The sequence below is a fragment of the Phaethon aethereus genome, assembly GCF_964289735.1.
Source record: "Phaethon aethereus genome assembly, chromosome: 4".
In the NCBI taxonomy this organism is placed as follows: Eukaryota; Metazoa; Chordata; class Aves; order Phaethontiformes; family Phaethontidae; genus Phaethon; species Phaethon aethereus.
This window is the reverse complement of record NC_138578.1, coordinates 3,655,004-3,675,893: the sequence shown is the minus strand read 5'-3', so window position 1 is coordinate 3,675,893 and position 20,890 is coordinate 3,655,004. Positions and strand designations below refer to the sequence as shown.

Sequence of the window (20,890 nt, the reverse complement as noted above, 5' to 3'; positions counted from 1 at the left end):
GTAATATAATATTCTTACTAATTCCAAAGATAAATACGGCTTTATTTCCTAAACATTTTATTTGTAATAGGTATGTACATAGCAACTAGCAGCTCAGCTCCTGGATACCATTTCCATTTGGAACCACAACTGTGTCTCAGGACAAAGTAGAGAAAAATCTTGATTATACCTGATCTTAATCTGAATAGTGATCAGAAGAGACAAGACAATACAGGTGTTTTCTCCACACAAACCCTAAAATAATACTTTTTACTTCAAATTTTTCCACTATCTGGACTAATATATTCCATCCCTACACATATCCCAAACGACAGAGCTGCTCCAAACATCTTGTACTTGAAACATACTATGCCAAAAAGGGAATATTTTTTATTAAATCAAAATGTAAAAGCTATGTGAATGGCGGGAGGAAGATTAGATTCACAAAACTATCTTTCTTCAGGAAAGGACATCCTTTCCATCATTCTTCTGTCTTTAGGTTACTTAGTGATACTTTGATAACACTTTTCACCACAAAACAGAAAAAATTGGAAAACCTAATTTTAAGACTGCAGTGTACAACAAGCAAATAATATTTTAGTTCTAAAATTTGTTTACTAAAATATTAACTGAATAATCTGAAAAAAGGCATTTTAAAAAAATCCACAGATAATGTGCAAATTTACCTATTTATTTTGCTAATATCTGCTCTCCCTGGTATGAATTACTCAACTGCTATCCCATTCCCTCAACATTCACATTAATTTAAGGAGCAAGCCAAGCAATAACAAGCCCTGAAAATTAAGTATAAAACCAAAAATACAAACTACATTCCTTTTTATGGAGAAACATGTATCAACATATTGCAAATAGGACTATGATAAACTTTTAACTATATTTAAAGGAATTTTAACAAATTTAGACCTGTTTTGTTGTTTGGTTTTTTTTTTTTTAATTATTGCTATTGCTATCATATGAATGAGAGCGTCCTGCTCTTGCTCTACATATGATAGAAACACCAGACGCTAAAAGCATCCCCATGTTGCAGGGCTTAAGCATAATACACTGAAAGCGAAAAAAATTATGTTTACAAGAATCTTCTTTTAGGTGACTGAAAAAATGCTTTTGCAATTCATTTTTGAAATCCACTCAAAACCTGCTGCGTGCATCTTTGCAAACTGTTGCCTGAAAAACATAGTCTCTATCAGCTTCGCTGCTGTTACTCATTTAAAAACAACTCACTTGAAAACTTCCAAGCAACATCTTTGCATGTGAGCTAAGGATACCATTTTTCATATATGGCTTTCAACTTCTTCCTTGGCTCTGCGAAGGATGCCAGTCCACACTGTCCTTTAAACAAATGTTTGTGGCAAGAAATTTGGAACTTTCTTTTAAACTAATGCCTACACCTATGAAGGGTAGAGTTAACTTCACAGAAGGTTGCGTGAGGCTACGTTTTGGATCTGGGATGAGAAACTGTTGATAATGTGTTGATGTTTTGGGTTGTTGCTAAGTACTTAAGGACAGTCCAGCTTCTCGTGCTGGGCTGCTAGGAAGCAGGCTGGGGATGCACGGGGAGCTGGGGGGACACAGCCAGGACAGCTGACCCAGACTGGCCAAAGAGATATTCCCTACCATACGACGTCATGCCCAGTACATAAAGCTGGGACGAAGAAGGAAGGGGTGGAGGGACGTTCGGAGTGATGGCGTCTGTCTTCCCAAGAAACCATTACGCATGCTGGAGCCCTGCTTCCCTGGAGATGGCTGAACCCCTGCCTGCCCATGGGGAGTGGGGAATGAATTCCTTGTTCTGCTCTGCTTGCGTGCGCGGTTTTTGCCTTACTTATTAAACCGTCTTTATCTCAAACCATTAATTTCCTCACTTTTACTCTTCCAATTCTCTCCCCCGTCCCACCGGGGGGGAGTGAGCGAGCGGCTGCGTGGGGCTTAGTTGTCAGCTGGGGCTAAACCATGACAAAGTGCCAGAAAAGAGGCCTTCAAAATAGCTTTTTAAAGAAACAAACAAAAAACAAAACAACAAAAACCCCCAACAAAACCTGACAGCTGGCATGCTGCGGAATTTATTAATTGCAGTCATCTCACTGCCATCCCGTCGCTCCTCAACCCCTATTTGCAACGCGTGTTCTCTGGAGAAAGGCGTATCTTTCATGAAAATGGGAAATACCCATTACATGGGCATGCTTCATTACAATTAATAAGTGGATAAAATATGTAAACAGCAATAACTAACAGAGAAAAAAAATACGAGTTTTGGCACATTCCCGCTTCCCCAGACAAATAAAAGGATGAGAGAATCCCAGGATGCGAAAGAAAACTGGGTAACGGGTGGCCCTCAGCTTCACGAGGTTCCTGTCAGACAGAGTCAACCTGTCACAGCAATACAAAACCAAGCAGACCTGGAGTGAGGTGGGTCTTGCTCAACACAGACACCTCAGGACATCTCAACTGTAGCTTTCCACAAAGAAACCAACCGGAATTACTGAAAACCTTCAACTTGATATCCAGGTGTATTTTATCATAGCTCTGGAGCCCTCAGCACGGGAGAGACACGGACCTGCTGGAGCAGGGCCAGAGGAGGCCCCAGCAACGCTCCGAGGGCTGGAACAGCTCTGCTGGGAGGACAGGCTGGGAGAGCTGGGAGGGCTCAGCCTGGAGTAGAGAAGGCTCCGGGGAGACCTTCCTGCAGCTGCCAGGGCTGAGAGGGGGCTACAGGAAAAATGGGGAGAGACTTTTTAGCAGGGCCTGTAGCGACAGGACAAGGTGTAATGGTTTTAAACTAAAAGAGGGTAGATTTCAAAGATCTAAGGAAGAAATTTTTGACAATGAGGGTGGTGAAACCCTGGGCCCAGGTTGCCCAGAGAGGTGGTAGACGCCGCATCCCTGGAAACATCCCAGATCAGGATGGACGGGGCTCTGGGCAACCTGCTCTAGCTGGAGATGTCCCTGCTCATGGCGGGGGGTTGGACTAGGTGACCTTAAAGGTCCCTTCCAACCCAAAGATTCTATGATTTTATGATTTACCTGTATCCAAAGAACACTACATAATAACTTCCTTAGTTAGAGGTTTGTTTGGGGTTTTTTTGCATAACTTGAGTATTTTGAAGAATACAACTACTTTTACTGCTCACTGCTTCAATTAGAACTGGAACTTCACGATAGCAGGTCCATTAGCATTAGACTACCAAAGCATAGCTTCAGTTTTGATTATAGGTACTTCACTAACATACACCCATACCTGCGGGACACTGGCAAGAAAGAGGAGCCCAAACAGCTTACGCAAAGCTTTACTAAAAGCAGCACAATTTTATAGACGTTATCAGCTTCCTGTAGAAAGATACCACTGAAGAACAAGACTGAACACATAGCTTGAGGTGAATCAAAACACCTGTACGAAGTAATCTAGCCTGAAGAAACCAGGTTTTGAGGGGGGTTTCTTGCAACTTGCTCTTGCAAACTTCTGCCCTTCAAATATCTTACCTGATTACATGTGTTGATGTCTATTCCACTTTTCAGGTATTCCACTACTTTGTCCAGATTGCCAGCTCTGGCAGCTCGGAGAAAGCTTGCATTGCTGTCAGACTGTAAAAGGTAAGAAGAAAAAAAAAATGTCTAGTTAGCTCCTGCTTAAAACAGAGCACAACTGCATCGCCACTGAAAGGTTTCCACATTTTATGCTGCAGAATAAAACTGTGAAGAAAACTGACTTTGCATTAGATCTGCATTAATTAGCATACACATACTTAAAGAAGGCAATACCAGCACAAAAGAACTGCAGACCTGTCAGAGTGAACAAAATAATGCAATAATGGCTGGAGTTCAAAATTTGGCAAGAACCAAAGGAAAAAAAAAATCAGAAGTCATTGAAAATTATATTAGTAACAAGAAACAAAAATATGCATCAACTTGCTACTGTCGTTTTCTGGGTGTTTTTATATGTATAAATATATATATATTTACACACATACTCAAAACTCTGCAGAATTACTGACCACTCCTATTATTGGCTATGCTACTTAAGAAAACATACACTGACTGTGGATTTTTACTTGACATAAAAAGCTACACAACTACAATGCATATTCATGCACACACGTTCCCTTAACACAGAGGTACACAGTGGAGAAAAAACAATATCCAAGAGCAAAAAAAAGCCCTATGGCTATATTTTATCACCTGTGACACAGAAGTGGGGCACGCTAAAGAAAAATCGAAGTCCCACAAAACCGAGCAGCACTGCAAGTGTAGCTAACCATAGAACAAAGCGGATCAAGTACTCAAGCCCGAGTCTCTAAATCCAGAATAACGTTGTAAACACGCTGACTCCTAAACTGCCTGCATTCACACGTTCACATTTAAAGCCCCATTAACCTTTATTTATAGGGTTAAAAAAAAAAAAAAAAAAAAAATCATGTTTTCATTTTTCAGCTAGGTTGTGCGAGGTGCTGTTAAGCAACGGAGCGTGAAATGCGTCAGGCCTCTTGCCTTTATCTACGATTATGACATGAAATTACATTGGCTACTTGAAACCAGCACATATTTTGATGTTCACCCACACGTGAACCTACACACAGGTAAATTGGCTACTAATGCAATTGCAGGTACCGGGAGAAAAAAACAAAGTCGTGGAACAGAAGTAATGATTAAACAGAATAAGCGTTTGGGAACATGCGCAGAGACAGTAACAACTTTCATACTTAAAATAAAAAAAAAAAATAGAGGAGGAGCGAGTTTCAAGAAGAAGGTAGATAACTGTGAACGCCTGTTCTGTGGGGATGTGATTAGAGACGCCCAGGAGGGCACGCAAGCCATAGGAGCAGTACTTGGTGTCCCATCGAAACACCCCCCATTTAGCGTGTTTCTCACCTAATTTCCCCTCCCCGTCAGAACCACCGAGTGAAAAAACATCCTTTCACATCACGAAAATATCCAAAGAGCCTCCCGCTTTCAGCTTACTAACACCCATCGACCAAGAAAATTATTTCCTTCACCCAATCCGTTCCCGTGCCTTTGTTTCAGTCACCCTACTCACCAGGCTGTACTAACCCCCTTCGCAATCCCCGATCCCAACCTGCTTTCATCTGCAGCAGATGGATGTCATCAGAGTGATTCTTCCTACAACTGCGCTACCGGACAAGACAAAAATATTTCCTTCTAAATTCCTTTCAGCCAAGTTCAGCACATTTTCCACATCTTTTACCGTTAAGAAAACAGACCGTCTTTCTAAACGCGCAGCAGGGGTGAAGGGGAAGGTAGTGCAGGAATCCACGTTGACAGAACCCTTCCATAGTTTTCTGGCTTCCGTCAGGCAAGCATTTGGATGAGGCTTAACACAGGAGCAGATTCCAACAGGTACTTGAAAGAGACCCCTTCTAAGATCGAAGGATAGCTACTAGCGCTGCCGTGTCTCCTGTGATGCGTAGGTGCACGTAAAAAACCAAGATTATGTTTTTATTTTTAACTGTCCTTGAAAAATCAACGGTCTTGGTAAAAACGTTAACTCAGAACAAATAATTGAGCATGAGGGGTAAATAGGAGCACTCTTGAAATTAAAGGGAAAAGCATTTTTGCCCTCGATGAGACAGACATTTTACCTTCTTTTTCCCCACTTGACTACTTCTACAATAATTTACCGTGCCAAAACTGCAATCGCCTTACACTTTCAAACGGTTAAGCGAGAATGACGCAACAAATGAACATCTACAACTTGTTTTATTAGGGATGAAACAACCATCGCTTGCTTTTCTTTCATGCAGAGTAACATGAAAAGCTAAAAATGTTAAAGTCTCAATTACTGCTGGAAGCTCAGAGCATAGCCAAGACCACTTGACTATATTCCATTTGTTTCTGGATGCAAGCAGTGTTTTCAAAACAGGTTCTCATTTCCTCGATTCAGACTTTTGTTATCTCAAAATTAAATTACCGCGATTCACACCACTTCAAGACACATTACGTACACCTGAATATGGATCATAATGCAGAATAGGAACTTCTTGTCTACGTGAAGAGTTATAATGAATTAACACTTCACGATTAACTCTCTGTACAGTCATTTATTTCAGAAGCGTCTCTTGCTGTGTATGTTCTCACTCTGAAATAACAGTGCTTGACTGTGAATAGAAGAGGAAGAAAACTGCTAAAATCCTGTGAAACACAATGAGATCTTGATGCTTTATATATTTTATTTGAAAATCCTAGCCTACATGATCTTGGTTTTTTTTATTAATTTTCTCACTGTAACATGTACTGATTTCATATTAGATGAATATAGTTGTACCCATCTCTTCATAGTCTGGCCTCTCCTATTTCAAAATAGTTTCTCACAGACTTGCATGATGTTCTTATCTCTTTCAAATTCTTTAAAAAGTATTTTTGGCAGTACTACTGTCTCAGCAATTTACTGTAGCACATAACGAATTCAAATCCGTTTCGACAAAATTGTCTCAGTAGTCAACAGCAGTGGTTTTCTGTAGTCTTACCATGCTAGAAAACTATGATTTTTATATCTGTGAGCTTTTCCAATTGATTCAGTAATCTCATTAAATATTCTTTTTTTCCATACATGTAGACTTTTAGTTGAATTGATGACACCTGTCAGTGGCACAGAAGCTGGCATACTGGTCTCCACTAGTTTGTCGACTAGTGAAGACAGACTGTCAACAAACTGTCATTTGAAGATATTTTCTTTACAAGAAAGAAAATAAAAACACGGAGCCGGAGTCCTTTGCACCATATGATACTTATCACGTCAGCTCTTCCTACGCACACAACCCCTGAGATTTTTTTTTTTTTTTAGGAGTTTTACTCATGTATGCAGATCTTGCTCAAAAGCAAGCACTCTACCACTAAGGAAAATAAAGGTTTACAAGCTGCCTTAAGCAGCTACCGGCAACAACGTGAACACGAGAGGCTCGCCATCTGGGAAACTCCAACGTTGACATGTTAATTTGCAAAGTCTCAGCTGGCATCTCTACATGCCACCCTGCGGTCAGGTCAGTCAGAATTAAGGATTACTTTGTTTACATGTGGCCACTAAGGCTGGGGAATCTACTTAACATGTTCTTAACATGCTACTAGGATATGGTATGAAGGACTGAAGAATACGTCGCCGATATTTTATAGTATGGGACAAACTCACAATCTGTGGACTTCACAAGCTTTTTCTAATGGACTGCTCTGAGACATCTGAACTGCTCGATGAAAAACGCACCACTAGCAGTAGTTAACAGTAACATTTGATTGCTCCATAAAGATTTTTTCTTTTCACTAAAATCATGATTGAATCTGGACTAGTTACTTGCAGTTCTACAGATACATAATATTGATCAAAGAGAAGGACAAGGGTCACCATAAAAAAAACCCCAAACAACTTCCAATACATACGCAGTGAGAATACTACAAGTCTTCAATAACTACTGTTGTTTAAAAACTCTGTTTGCAAGGCAACCGTAACACATGCTATCGATTTGTGAGGAATATTTGGTGTTACCGAACCTTCTAAAAAGCTCATGTCTTTTAACTTAATTTTTCATCTTTAACTTTTAACTGTGGATAAATAATTTCAGCCAGAAATGAGAATTTTCAGAGCACTATAAACAAACTTCAATGTGAAAAAAATCGCTGTAACCCTAAGCACACTCACAGCAGAATGCACATGCGTTCTTTAACAGTACCTAGCTGCCAGGCATTGCATAGGCAAATATAATAAACGATCGAGTGAACATATGATTTTTTAAAAAAAAATGACTAAGAGGCTGTGGATCGAGCTTCCTTCTTGCTAATTACAACGCCAGAATTTTACCTGAATTTGAAACGTATAGGTCAGGGAATGTCAATAATTAAATCAGATATGGAAATTAGTATTTTATTCAAATGGTCTGAAACCTTCCCTCTGGTTCCTCTGTCCTCGCTCCGGTTGCCTTTCCTGCCTCATAGCGCACCACATCACTTATCGCACAGAGCACGCGCCTGTTTCTCAAAGGCACGTTACAGAGGCGTGCAAAAATAAATCGTGATGCAGAGTGTTGAAATTATAAGCTGTACCAAATCCACGGGAATTTCTCCACTTATTCAAGTGTGCTGCTGGAAACCAGACTCAGGCTTAAGAAGGAAAGATTGGGGGAGTAGGAGGCTTCCGTTTTCAAAAGATGGCTGCTTTGGATAATGTTATTATGAAAGCCAAATACTCGTTTGACATCATGTCTATAGTAAAATTATTCCTGCAGCTTGGCTTTCACCCACCCTCCAAATAAGGTGAACGACCCCAGTCTGTCCATAATCAGAAATGTCTCTGTGGGAGATCAGAGCCTGGCAGTAACGCCTACCAAACAATCCTCATCTGCTAAATACAGCTTATTAATCGAATGACAGCAAAACCAGAGTTCAAAACTTCTATATAATAACCAAATAGCTGTTTTATACCTTAACTTAATGGGTTTGGTTTGTGTGTGTATTAAAGTGTGTATCTGAATACTAATAACCCTTTTAGACTTACATTTCGGGCATCGACTCTGGGACATACTGCTTTGATTTTTATGGAGAAAATTTATTTAGCTTAAAGTTTTGAAGAGGCTGGCCCAGATCAGGAGGTGAGCAAAACCTGCTATTAGCTTGTATGCTTTATATAAATCAAAAAACTCAAATCATAAGCAGTTATAAAAACCTTCATGTTATATTGAATCCTGTATTATTATTGCACATGGAATCAGCATTAAAATGGAATTTGTCAATGCGGCAGTCTTCCAAGTCATCTGACAGTGCTAGTGCCTTTTACAAACTTCAGAGTTGTGAGGCAGCGTTTGTCCAACAGCTGTTTCTATATTTAGTAAAATGCTGATGGCTTGTTAACTCTTCTTCATTAAAAAAGCTCTTAATTGCCTGGTGACTCATCCTGTTAAATATATTCACGTAATACCTGGAGTCGAGAATTCAGCTCACCGCAGAAGGAAAGTTGCATAATCTAAACTCAGGTTTTCATGGCTTCTTGATGTTTTTCAGTACTTAAAAGACGCAGGTGGAAATGACAGATAGGTAAACACAGAATCATTGAGGTTGGAAAAGATCTTCAAGATCATAAGTCCAACCATCAACCCAACATCACCATGCCCACTGAACCATGTCCTGAAGCGCCACATCTACACGTTTTTTGAATACGTAAACACATTCCATTAAGTTTTTATTACGCCATACTTTCTAGAGTGTCAATTTATGCTCTTACCCTTGAGATAACCACTAAATTTTGTACCAGTCAGCTTGGTTATTCTCAGATTTCAGAAACCATGGGTTCAAACGAGCCATCGATTAATTGGGTGCAACTCTACAAGCGGCACAGACGAGGTGTTACCGTTACCCAATTCATTTGTCACATATGAATTTTTTTGGTCACATACGATTTTTTTTGTGTGTGTGGAAAAAGCTACGGTAGCTTTTTCCACATCAAACTTCAAATGTAAAAGATGGGACTTCAGAAGGAATGCTTCTTCCTCACGGAACAGTTTCTGCACACCTCGCCGGCTAGTTTTTCAGCAGCTTGCATTTTATCATTTGTACCCTGAATTTTTTATTGAGCTGAAAGTGCTGCTGATCTCCAAAGGGCATCACAACAGAACAATGGTGATATTGTGAACTGCAAGCCTAAGATACAGCTAGGACTGCTGGAAGGCAAAGGACTTCTTTTTTTAAAATTTTTTAAATTAAACTAACACAGCAGAGTCTCAGCCTGCAGTTCTTAAACGCATGCCAGAACATGAGCTAAATCTTGCACTTGCAGTGACACAGGATCAGTAATGTAACGCAGATAAATGAGTTAAATGAGATAATAAAAGCTATAATGGAAACATATATTCCCAGCCTTTAATAAAATAACATTCATCTTCTGCAAGAAAAGAAATACAGGAGGGCAGGAGGCTTGCCAATGTGACGCCCGTCTACAAGAAAGGCCGGAAGGAGGATCCTGGGAACTACAGGCCTGTCAGCCTGACCTCTGTTCCAGGGAAGATTATGGAGCGGTTGGTTTTGAGAGTGCTCACAGGGCATCTGCAGAACAGCCAAAGGATCAGGCCCAGCCAGCATGGGTTCATGAAAGGCAGGTCCTGCTTGACCAACCTGATCTGCTTCTATGACCAGGTGACCCACCCAGTGGATGAGGGAAAGGCAGTGGACGTTGTCTGCCTGGACTTTAGTAAAGCCTTTGACAGCGTCTCCCACAGCATTCTCCTGGAGAAACTGGCGGCTCATGGCTCAGACAGGTTTAGTCTTCACTGGGTGAGGAACTGGCTGGATGACCGAGCCCAGAGAGTCATGGTGAACGATGTCAAATCCGGCTGGCGGCCGGTCACAAGCGGTGTTCCCCAGGGCTCGGTTCTGGGGCCGGTCTTGTTCAATGTCTTTATTGATGACCTGGATGAGGGAATTGAGTGCTCCCTCAGTAAGTTTGTAGATAACACCAAGTTGGGTGGGAGTGTTGATCTGCTGGAGGGCAGGAGGGCTCTGCAGAGGGATCTGGCCAGGCTGGATCGATGGTCGGAGGTCAACTGTATGAGATTTATTAAGGCCAAGTGCTGGGTCCTGCATTTTGGCCACAACAACCCCATGCAACGCTACAGATTGGCTGGAGAGCTGCCCGGCAGAAAAGGACCTGGAGGTGCTGGTCGACAGCTGGCTGAACATGAGCCAGCAGTGTGCCCAGGTGGCCAAAGTGGCCAACAGCGTCCTGGCCTGTATCAGCAATGGTGTGGCAGCAGGAGTAGGGAAGTGAATGTAGCCCTGCTGTCTCTCTAAGTTGATGATGATGGTTTTAAATCAGAAAAAGTAAGAATTCTTTTAAGTGCCTATTATGTGCCTGAATAATTTAATGCTCTTTGAGTATTTAGGCCAATTAATCATAGAATGTCATGAAGGAGACTCAGAAGTTGGCACCACTTTTACCAGCATTGAGCTGGAACTGTGGCTGGAGGTGCCATCACCATAATATTGCATGCAGTATGGATGTGAGCCCACACCTTGGAATGAAGACTATTGCTATTTACAGCAAAAAGTACTGTGTAGTAACAATACAGTGAAACAGCTACATGAAAAGAAAAAGCTTTTGTGCTATAGACTGCATATGACCCAGGATTAGAACATTCAGCAATTTCAAACCAAAACTAGTTTGCACATATGAAAACACAGAAAATGATTGCCTGACACAGAAACCTGTGAGAGAGTTGACTGGATTCAGAAGTGATCCCTTCAGTATGTCCTGTGTTCCTCAGAATAAATATTCTCTCATTAGATCTTCTAAGGGATGTGTAGGACCCATAGTTATACCGTGCCGAAGTGGGAAGACTAATGTTCCTTGCGTTTATCATACATACCGGTAAAAGCTTTCTTACATTAGCCAAAGAGGCTGCAACCCAAAGGAGATACAACGTGTAACAATATTCAAGACTGAGAGCATCCATGAGAAATGAATTTCATTGGTATGACTGGAGACAGAAAGAGCCATCTCAAAAAAGCAGCTAAGACAATAAAACTAGCTTGAGGAATGCATTATGATTTAGGCACGTTGTAAAGTAACAAATGTATTATAATTCCAACACATTTTTAGTAACTCTTGAGTTGAAAGACTCTTCCAGTAATTTTAATATTTGCATGTGACAGTTTTGTAGTAGTGTCATATCTTACTACAAAGACTGTTCTCAGAAAGCTGCATTTGATATTTGAAAAGTTTCTTATTGCTGTTACACTGCTCCAAACTTACATATATTTTTGAGTAATGGAAGGAGGAGAAAACTATGCCTAACCAAGAGCTTTATCTTAATACCAGTTCTTGCTACAAGATGGCTCCAGACAGACACAACAGAAAGTTATTAGATGCTTATGGACACTTCTGACTTTTACTAATGGAAAAGCCAGGCTTCAACTATTCTAACTGCTGATATCGATGGGAAAATTCCCAATTATTCGTAAGGGATGACTTTCATTTTATGCTGGTGGTTATACTTCGACATCTTCGAGACTTCTGCCAGCTCCCCCTTGAAATTCCAGAGCTTGCAGGATATCAGTCATCCAGCCACTCTTTTCTTTCCACTGGCATCTACAGATGTTTAATCAGTTTTGCTTTGTTTTTTAACCAGGAGAAGAATAAATAAGATCAAGTGCTACGTTTGGCAAAACACTTCAGCATATACTTAATTTTTACCACATCTTTAGATCCAATTGATCTCAAATGAAACAGGTTTAGGTTATCTGCTAAAGGATGGATTTAAATACATGCTTAACTGTGTTCCTGAGTTTGGGCCAATATTAGCAAATTCAACAGCAGCAGCAGCAGCAGCGAAAACTAGTGTAAAATCAACCCTTAGTTGAGCCAGGAAGCAAATGTCTTCTATAAACCCTTTATGATATTTCTGTAGGAGTCCTCCCACTACGTTCATTAATTTGACATACTGGACTTGTTGCCAGTTGACTTTCACTATGTCAATGAAGGATTTGTGAGAACTGAGGCAAAACTGCATACTTTTCTATGAAAAAGAATACAATAAAAAGTCTTTTGCCCAGCTGCATGCCCCTTCCAAATACTGCATTTGAAATGACAGAAGTTGTTTTAATCCATACTGACTTTAAAATATAAACATAAGTAGTAGGGTTCTAATTCAGAACAGCACTGCAGTACTTGCTGAACTTCAGGCACGTGTAAACTCTGATGTCCCACCGGGCTATTCATGTTCTCAAAACCAAACATTTTGGTATAAGTCCCAGCTTAGAAACAATGTGTGCAGGTCTGAACTGTACTCATCAGTGTGAATCTAAAAAATAGAATCTCAAAAGCACCTGGAAAACATAGCCTGGATTTTTTTAAAAGGAATAAAAAAATTAAAAAAATCCACAACAAACTACCACTCAAAAAACCCAACAAACCAAAACCCAAAGGATTTGGGTTTAAAAAATGAAAGTTTTTATCACAGTCTGAGTAATCCTAAAGATGAGAAAAAGCTTCATGTCTTTTACTAAAGCTTTTAAACTGCTCTAAAAACAGAAATGGATAATCCTATTGTTTAATGGGAAAGTTTCCTGGGCTGGAATTCGAGTGAAAGTATCCTTTAGTCATTTCCTGAAACACCAAGGATTCAGGATATGTTCAAATGAACCACAGGATCAGTTTTAGTTCTCCTACGTGACACGCTCATTTACTGAAGTCTCTTAAATACCGATATGGAACCAAGATCTCCACTACACAAATTGAGTAATATTAAAAGAAGGAAAAATAGTTAGGATCATCTGGACACTATATATTGTGATCGTGAGGTGTAACAACTTTAGAACTGGGCAGGCATTTAAATGGTTTCCATGGCAAGTTTCCATTACTAACGACGTTGCTAAATAGAGAGGTAATAATGCTAGAACACCTCTAGAAAGAACCAGGATGCCATTCCAAGCATATCTAGCAAAACAATAACCAGCCTTAACAAAAACCTAGCCCGTAAGTCAAGTTTATGACAGACTGTTGACAGATAATTCTATCACTCATTCATTTTTCATCCCCTTCCATCCCTTGTCTTATCATCAAAGGGACATTCTAATAAAAGAAGTGTGCTAACACCATGAATGCTAAAGAATCAAACAGCTTTACTTACCTAAATACCATTAACCGATTGCCCACTGATTCCAACTTACTGCTAGCAGTAACTGAAAAAAATTATTTCATGTTCCTTTCAGATGGACTAAAACAGACACAAACACAACGGGTGTTACTGCAACACAGCAGTTTCTAATTCAACGCCAGTTCTGCCAGCAAGAGTCATCGCAAAGACCTTACTTGTACAGAAAAGTAAAACCGATACCGGTAGTAAATGAAGAATTTTTAAATTTGCTCATTGTGGAAAGAAACCAGGTTTCATTAAAGAGGTTGGGTTTGGGTTTTTTTTTTAGGATTCATGCATCATAGCATCATACCCAGCACAGATAATCTCCTTTTCTCTCTTCACGTCAATTTATGCCCAGTCAACTGGGAAGTTACACTTGAAGCATATCTATACCATGCAAAACCCTTCTCTCTGTTAACTGTGACACCTGCTGTTTGTATATTCATCATGATCATAAAATCTTTGGGTTGAAAGGGACCTTTTAAGGTCACCTAGTCCAACCCCCTGCAACAAGCAGCGACATCTTCCACTAGATCAGGTTGCTCAGAGCCCCATTAATTATTAAGCACGTATTGCTTCCCCTTAATTCCCAGCTGAAAATTACCTATAAAACAGAAGTCCTGTAAACCTGGGCCTAAATTTCAAACAATTCAGCTCTGGGCAGCAGGGGGGAATCACTTTCATCTACCTTCACCTATATAAAAGTTACACCTCTAACTCAAGCAGACCACATAGGCTCCCTATGGCATCGAGCAATAAGAAGAACAAAAAGGGATATTTCCTAAAAGCAGTTTATCCCACTTTAAGGTAAGTGTCTGAACTGCAGCCAAAGAGCTATGAATTCTGTGTCTTTTGCACTGTCTGTAAGCTCCCTTTTTTGAAGACTGTCATGCATGGCCCTGGCCTACTTAAGTCTTTAAAACTTTCTGGTTTCGATCCCCGGCACTCACTCACGTTTCCTGTAGCAATGGGGATGAAAGGCGCTGGCTGGACCCCGAGTCCAACACTCCGCCAAAGCAGATATTCCCCAAGTTTTTGCAAATTGCTTATCACTTCTCAGCATCACGGCGTCTCGCTCAGCTCCCTGTATCGACGCTCCCACCGTCTCGTACCATGACGCGAAAGTCCACATTGCCAAGCCCGCGGCTCCGAGCCGGGAGAGAAAACTCCTCCTCTGAATGATGCAGTAGGAGTTTAGAACCACCCTGTCCTGAAACTCAGAGCGCAGTCTGTCCGAGGTAATCTGAAATGCAATGCATCCAGCCGCATTTCCAGCACCGTGAAGCAAGACTGGACCACATACTTTCAAGAGCAAATATCAAGGTAACTAAATATCCAAGTAAAGAGGGAGGCCAGCGTACAGTGAATATGACAAATGCCAGCGTTTTGTCACATAAGATGCCTTTGTTTCTGCACATCAGGAAAAAAGTAGTTAAATCTATAATATATGATTATGAAATAGTTTGGTTGTGTTGGTTTTTTTAAATGCTATTTCAAATATGAACTCAGTATCAAAATTGGACTCCCCGTTCTGACAAAGTTATTTAGCATCATATAGACAATTCAGGATAGTCAAAAACCAACACATTCCAAATTTCTTCAGCAAGATAGGCCTGAAGCAGCTGATTGTATTTGGTTTCAATTTAGAAAAATATTCTATTATGCAAAGCAATTTTGCCATTTGAGTTGGCTGAATACCAACTGAATTATTCTGAACCTTTTCTCTGGTACGAGACTCACGGAGTCATCATCTTCAGCTTGATGTGGCACTCTTTTTCATAAACCAAGACAGCAGGCATGGCTAAAGCTGCATAAAAGCATAGGAAAAGCATAGCTAACGAAATATTGTGCTGGATACTGTTTTCTTTTTGGGGGAAAAAAACAACATACAATTTCTCCCTTCAGGACAAAACTTCACTGACATTTCTAATTTACAGGCATCTTTTTGAAGGTTTTTTTTTTAAAACCTTTTTGTAAGGAATCATAATAATAAATGTAGCGAGAGACTGTAAGCCTTCTTAGGAAAAGACAGCAATTTTCTTTTGCAATCCTCCAAGCACTGTAACATCTGAATCAAGATGGATATTCTAAAGCAACTCTGTCAGTAAAGCCAAGATCTTATGATTAAATCTATTGAAGATCTTACCAAAGTGCCTGACCTCTGCCTGCTACGAAGAGCTCTGAAGGCTGACTGAAAAGCATCCATTAAACCTCAAAGATCACACGCTGCTCAATTTGGCTCGCTCCTGCCTCCTCAAAGACCTGACCTTATGCAGAAGGGCAGCTCGGAGACCATACGTTGAGAGAGAACCGTTTCAGAGTTCGCTTGTTTGCGTTGCAGGGAACCTCCATATGCCCGCAAACAGCTTCAGGCCACCAGCCTTAAGGGAAATACTGTAACGCCTGTTGAAATGCACGTGTTCAGCAACAGAAGCAGGCCTGGCCGCCCCTCCGCTGCCCCGGGAAGTCCTGGGCTTGCATCGTCCCACTCCCTGACTTCACATTTCCCATCAGAAATCATAGAACCTTTTGGGTTGGAAGGGACCTTTAAAGGTCATATAATCCAACCCCCCTCCAATGTACAGGGACATCTGGAGCTCGTTTGTTAATTTAACTAAAAACTGCTTGGTGGGAGAAAAAAATTGGCTGAAAGCTCAAAGAAATAGTTTAATTTCATGTTTTCACTCAAGTTTTATTTCTGAAGAACTGCTCCAGCTGTGTTGCCATGAAATAAGTGACAGAACTGGTCAGAAAGTTTCAGCCAAAAAAATTTCCTACCAGTAAAACCAAGACAGCATCAAAATTATCTTCTAGGGCAAAGCAGAATCTCTTGCGAGCTCGTGCTGGGCGTGCCTCCGGTCGCTTCTCTTATGAACACTGTAACTCATCTTGACTCCATTTCCTACAATGCATTGCAGAAATTCATGCACGTGCAAAGCACAATCCTGACCCGAGAAGAATTTTATTTTAGATCGATATGGGAGAACATAGTATTTGGATACGTTGACATTGAAGGGTTTCTGACCTTCCTGTTCTGCCAGAAGCTTTGACATTACCTCCTTTCCTGGCCAATTTTGAACGAAATAACCATTTAATAACAGATTTCCCAAGCAGAGAAAGGAAAAAAAAAAAAAAAAAGGTGGGAGGGGGAGAGGAAAAAGAGGCACTTCATTTACCATAGACATTATACAAGTATTCATCTCAAAGATTTTCTTCTGGTTTGAAGAGCAAATGCTGACATTGCTCTTAGAATCACTTCCTACATGCCTAACTCTCTAGTCCAGCAGTCACCAGCGTGACCCCCCGGCTTGTGCCTGCTCCCGCTTGCCGCATAAAGATCTGTGGGGCTCTGTCTCTACTGCGAACACAGAAAAAAATATCATGTACTGGACAGACACCAGCTTAAAATAAAAGTTACTGAGCTGAAGTTTTGAGAATGATGGATGCAGGATTACTTACAGCAGTTATGTAAACTAGGGTAATTGATTTCGTCCATTCATTTGAAGGATTTGTTTCATCAACGGTGTTCTCCCTCCCTATACCTCAACCTTTTGGTAGCTGACAACACATCTAAGTGACTGCACAGCTTAGCGACAGCTGCTTTTTAATTACAGTCACAAGAGCGAAAGCAAAGTTTGACCACGGACACATTTAGCAGCTCTCTTAATACTGCAAGCTATCAAGTAAGATATAGGCTGAACAAAGAGGTTCTTTTAAATCTAAATTGCACAACCCTGACCTTGATTCTCCCCTTCGACTCACATTTTCTTCAGCCAAGACTTACCAGGGCTTCAGGATCTTTACTTTCTTCGCTGTTGTATCCATAATAGTCAGAGGTTTTATCCAGATCCTGTATGTTCCCTTGTGTTCTTAAGCCCTTATCTGAATGACAAGACTGGCAAATCGGTGCATTGCCCATACCAGTCCCGCTGCTAACACTCCTACAGGTGGGACCGCCCGTGCGCCGCAGAGGGTGCCCAGCGCTCCCGAAGGACAGCCGGCAGCCCGGGAGGAGGGTCCCGCCTGCGCTCCGCTCCCCGGGCTGCCTTCCCCGAGCCGTCCCGTGGCACGGCGAATCCGAAACCCCGGCAACTGCGGGCAGCAGCAGCCGGTGACCATTTCCAATTCAGGCGCTGCCAATCTATTTTTACACCTACCAGGCCAGCTATGCATGTCAATGGCCTTGGGGCGGGGGGAGCCGCGTCCCGGCACGCAGCCCGCCTGCCCAGCGCGCAAAGTCCCGCCGAGGGGAATGCCTCTGCGCGGGAGGGTTATTGAATTACCCCGTGGCATGCCTTGGAAGGGTTCGATTTTTTTTTTCCCCTCCCCTCCTGCTCCGGCTGTGTTTACCTAAAGCGCTAAATTTCAGCATGTTGCTAATGCCCTCCGAGTTTCTAGCTCAAACGGATGATTAATCCGAGTTGCACCTATTTGGTATTTACAAAACAAGACAAAACGCATCAGTACGGATTTCGTGACCGTTTCATTCCTGTGATTCACATGGTATTGCGTGTTCGCCGAGGTAACAACTGCGATGAGCTTGCTTTTGAATTGATATATTCCCCAGGTTTGATTTTAGAGGAGCCCAAATGTATCCAAAACCAACCATCTCTGATGCTAAATCACTTCAGCTCTTGTCTATGTCATGTCTGATCTTGTTTTGGGTTTTTATTGTTGTTTTGTTTTAGGGTTGGGTTCTTTGGTTTTGGTTTGGTTTTGTTTTGAGCTGGAATAGTAATGATTAAAAAAAATAACTAAAACAAAAGCAAACAAACAAAAACCCCATCCAAATTGAGAATAAGCACATACCCTCTAAGTTTGACTTAGTTATCATGATTGTACCCCACAGGATTTAAAAAAAAAAAAAAAAATCACCTTGAGGATTGCGTTTTGGAATCCATCCATTATCCCAGAAGGGGCCCACTGCAGGATTAAAGTAAAACAAACCAAAACTAAAAACCCCACAAAGTTAGCTGAGAAATTATTAGCAGTTTTCAAATGTTTCAGGAACAGCTGGAGGTAAGGGCGGTAGCAGTGACAGACTGCCTGTCTGTAGGTAACCGAGTCCCGTAGAACGTATGTATTGCAATGCACACACAACCCGTCAGTGGGGCTGGGCGGGTATTTGAAAAATTAAGCTCAAAATTCCTCAGAAACAGAGCGATCCTCAAAGAACTGTAACATCTCGCCAACGGTTCTCTCTTTGGGGTTTCAAACTGTTGCTAGCACTGCAGCACACATCAGGAACCAGCTGTCCGGAGCATCCTATCGATTTCTACCCAGTCACCCTTCACGGCAGTGGCCGTTATAATCGGAGAGAACAAGCTCTCCCCTGCCCCCTTTTAAGGGCTATTGATCCATATAGGCTTCTCTTCTGTGTTAATTACCAAGAGGTAGATTTAAAAAGGCTCTATAATTTCTCCTTCACTGTTGAATGTTCCAGGACGGGACCATTCAGCGCCTTTTGAAAAGCCTCAGGCGCTGTGATGTGTAGCGAGTATGAATACACGCTGGATAGGCGCGTGCACGGAATGCTTAAATTGATTGTTGCTTTTTGTTATGTGATTACATACTTGTACGGAACAGAATGAAACCCAAACTACAAAATGTCCCCGACAACAATATTTCTGCCAGCAATTGGCAAATACAAGACATGGCATGTTTAGTCTTACATTCAGACAGCCTGAACTTCAACTATCAAATGACTAGTGAACAAGTAAGGGCTTCAGCTCGTGTTAAAGTTATACATTATAATAGTAAAATATAATACGCACACACATTACTTCTTAGCTGTGGGCAGGTTCAGACGCACACTGACCGTACCGAGAATGACCATAGTCCCAACCATTTCAGCTGCATTTGACATTTGGTTCCCACAACGCTGAAAGCAGGCACTGCCTTTAATCGACACCAATGATACTCCAGAAACTTCCACACAAGGCTAGCCTTCCCATAATTAGCTGGCACCAATTTTCTTCAACTCTTCCAAGGCATTACCCTCTGACAGTAAGGGGTGTGTACATTGCTGTAACTTCTTCATGTAGTTATAATAAAAAAAAAAAGGATGCAAGAAGGAATGCCACCAAATGCTTGACTCGACCGAAGTTCATATAACCAAGGTTCCGAAACAAACTGGAACTAAATAGAATGCTCTATCCAAGGATTCTTAACGAGAAATAAACGTACTAGAAAACATAGAAGAGTGAAACAAGGCATCAGCTCAAGAGGAAAGGGTGGCAAGAACTGAGTAGGATGCATTCCTTTGAAATAATGCTCGCAGAAAGCAACAATCTCTGCAGACATCCGATGGAGACCAACAGATAAGCTTTCTGCCAGAGCCTTTTAACAATATTACTGTTGTTTGTCAAAACGGTTCAAAGTCATTAGGGCAAATTACTCAGAAAGCAAACACGTTCGTGTTTTGCCAAACGTAGTTAGGACATCATATGCTAACAAAGTATACATCTTACGATGTACGATTCAAAGCCTTTGTGGAGGAACATGTTGCCGTATCTTTCTAAGTTCCCATCTTCTTTTTTGCTGCTGCTGCTGCTGTTTGGGCTGCAAATCCATCCCATCAGGCAGCAGTGAAGGAACCAAAACACAAAGGCATGGTTTATTATCAAGCATGAAACTCATATCAAAGCGTCTTAGTCCTCCTCTCCGTACAGAAAAGTCAGCGCCCGCTCTGTGTTACACTGCCAGAACTGCTCCGAAGCCCACGACCTTGCGTCTCTTCACAGGGGAGCAGAATTCTTCAAGAACCTCCTGTAGGTAAATCACTGAATCCACTTGTTTTCCCAGGCTTTAATATACCCCTTACCCCTCAGCAGAGCAACAGACCTCCTTGCAACACTAGCTCCAAACCGCAATTACTCCCTTAACTAGGAGACCTCCAGAAACACTTTCAAGTGCCTGACAAGAAAGGGAGCAGAGTATCTTGCATGCTACACTTAAGCGTTGATGCTAGGATAGCAAGCAGCTGACTGAGACGGCACCCCTCTTGTCCCCCAAAATGCTGATGCCATAGGAGAAACATGGGAAGAACTCAGGAGTCCAGAAACCCCCCTTTCTGCTCCAGTCTACGCCTTGCACTCGCGCTTTAAACACGTATATGACCCTCACAGCTTTTTTGGAGCGGGGAGGGAGGGGGAGAATCACGCTGTTTCTCCCTTTGAGTGTTTAAGTTTACCACGGTACTTGTGAGAAGCGCAAACCGGTTCGTTCATCTTGGCAGGTTTTTGCCAAAGTTAGCCTTGTAAAGTGGC

At 41.5% G+C, this 20,890-nt stretch overlaps 1 protein-coding gene across 1 annotated transcript in view; it reads right to left on the bottom strand.

Annotated features, from left to right (window-relative positions):
- Nucleotides 1-20,890, bottom strand: part of ANK2 (ankyrin 2) — a gene marked incomplete at its 3' end in the record, with an annotated part of 250,813 nt that overhangs the window by 150,432 nt on the left and 79,491 nt on the right. Inside the window, exon 2 of the mRNA XM_081999639.1 lies at nucleotides 3,478-3,579. Coding sequence (XP_081855765.1) covers nucleotides 3,478-3,579 — 102 coding nt within the window. The remainder of the gene's footprint in view (nucleotides 1-3,477; nucleotides 3,580-20,890) is intronic.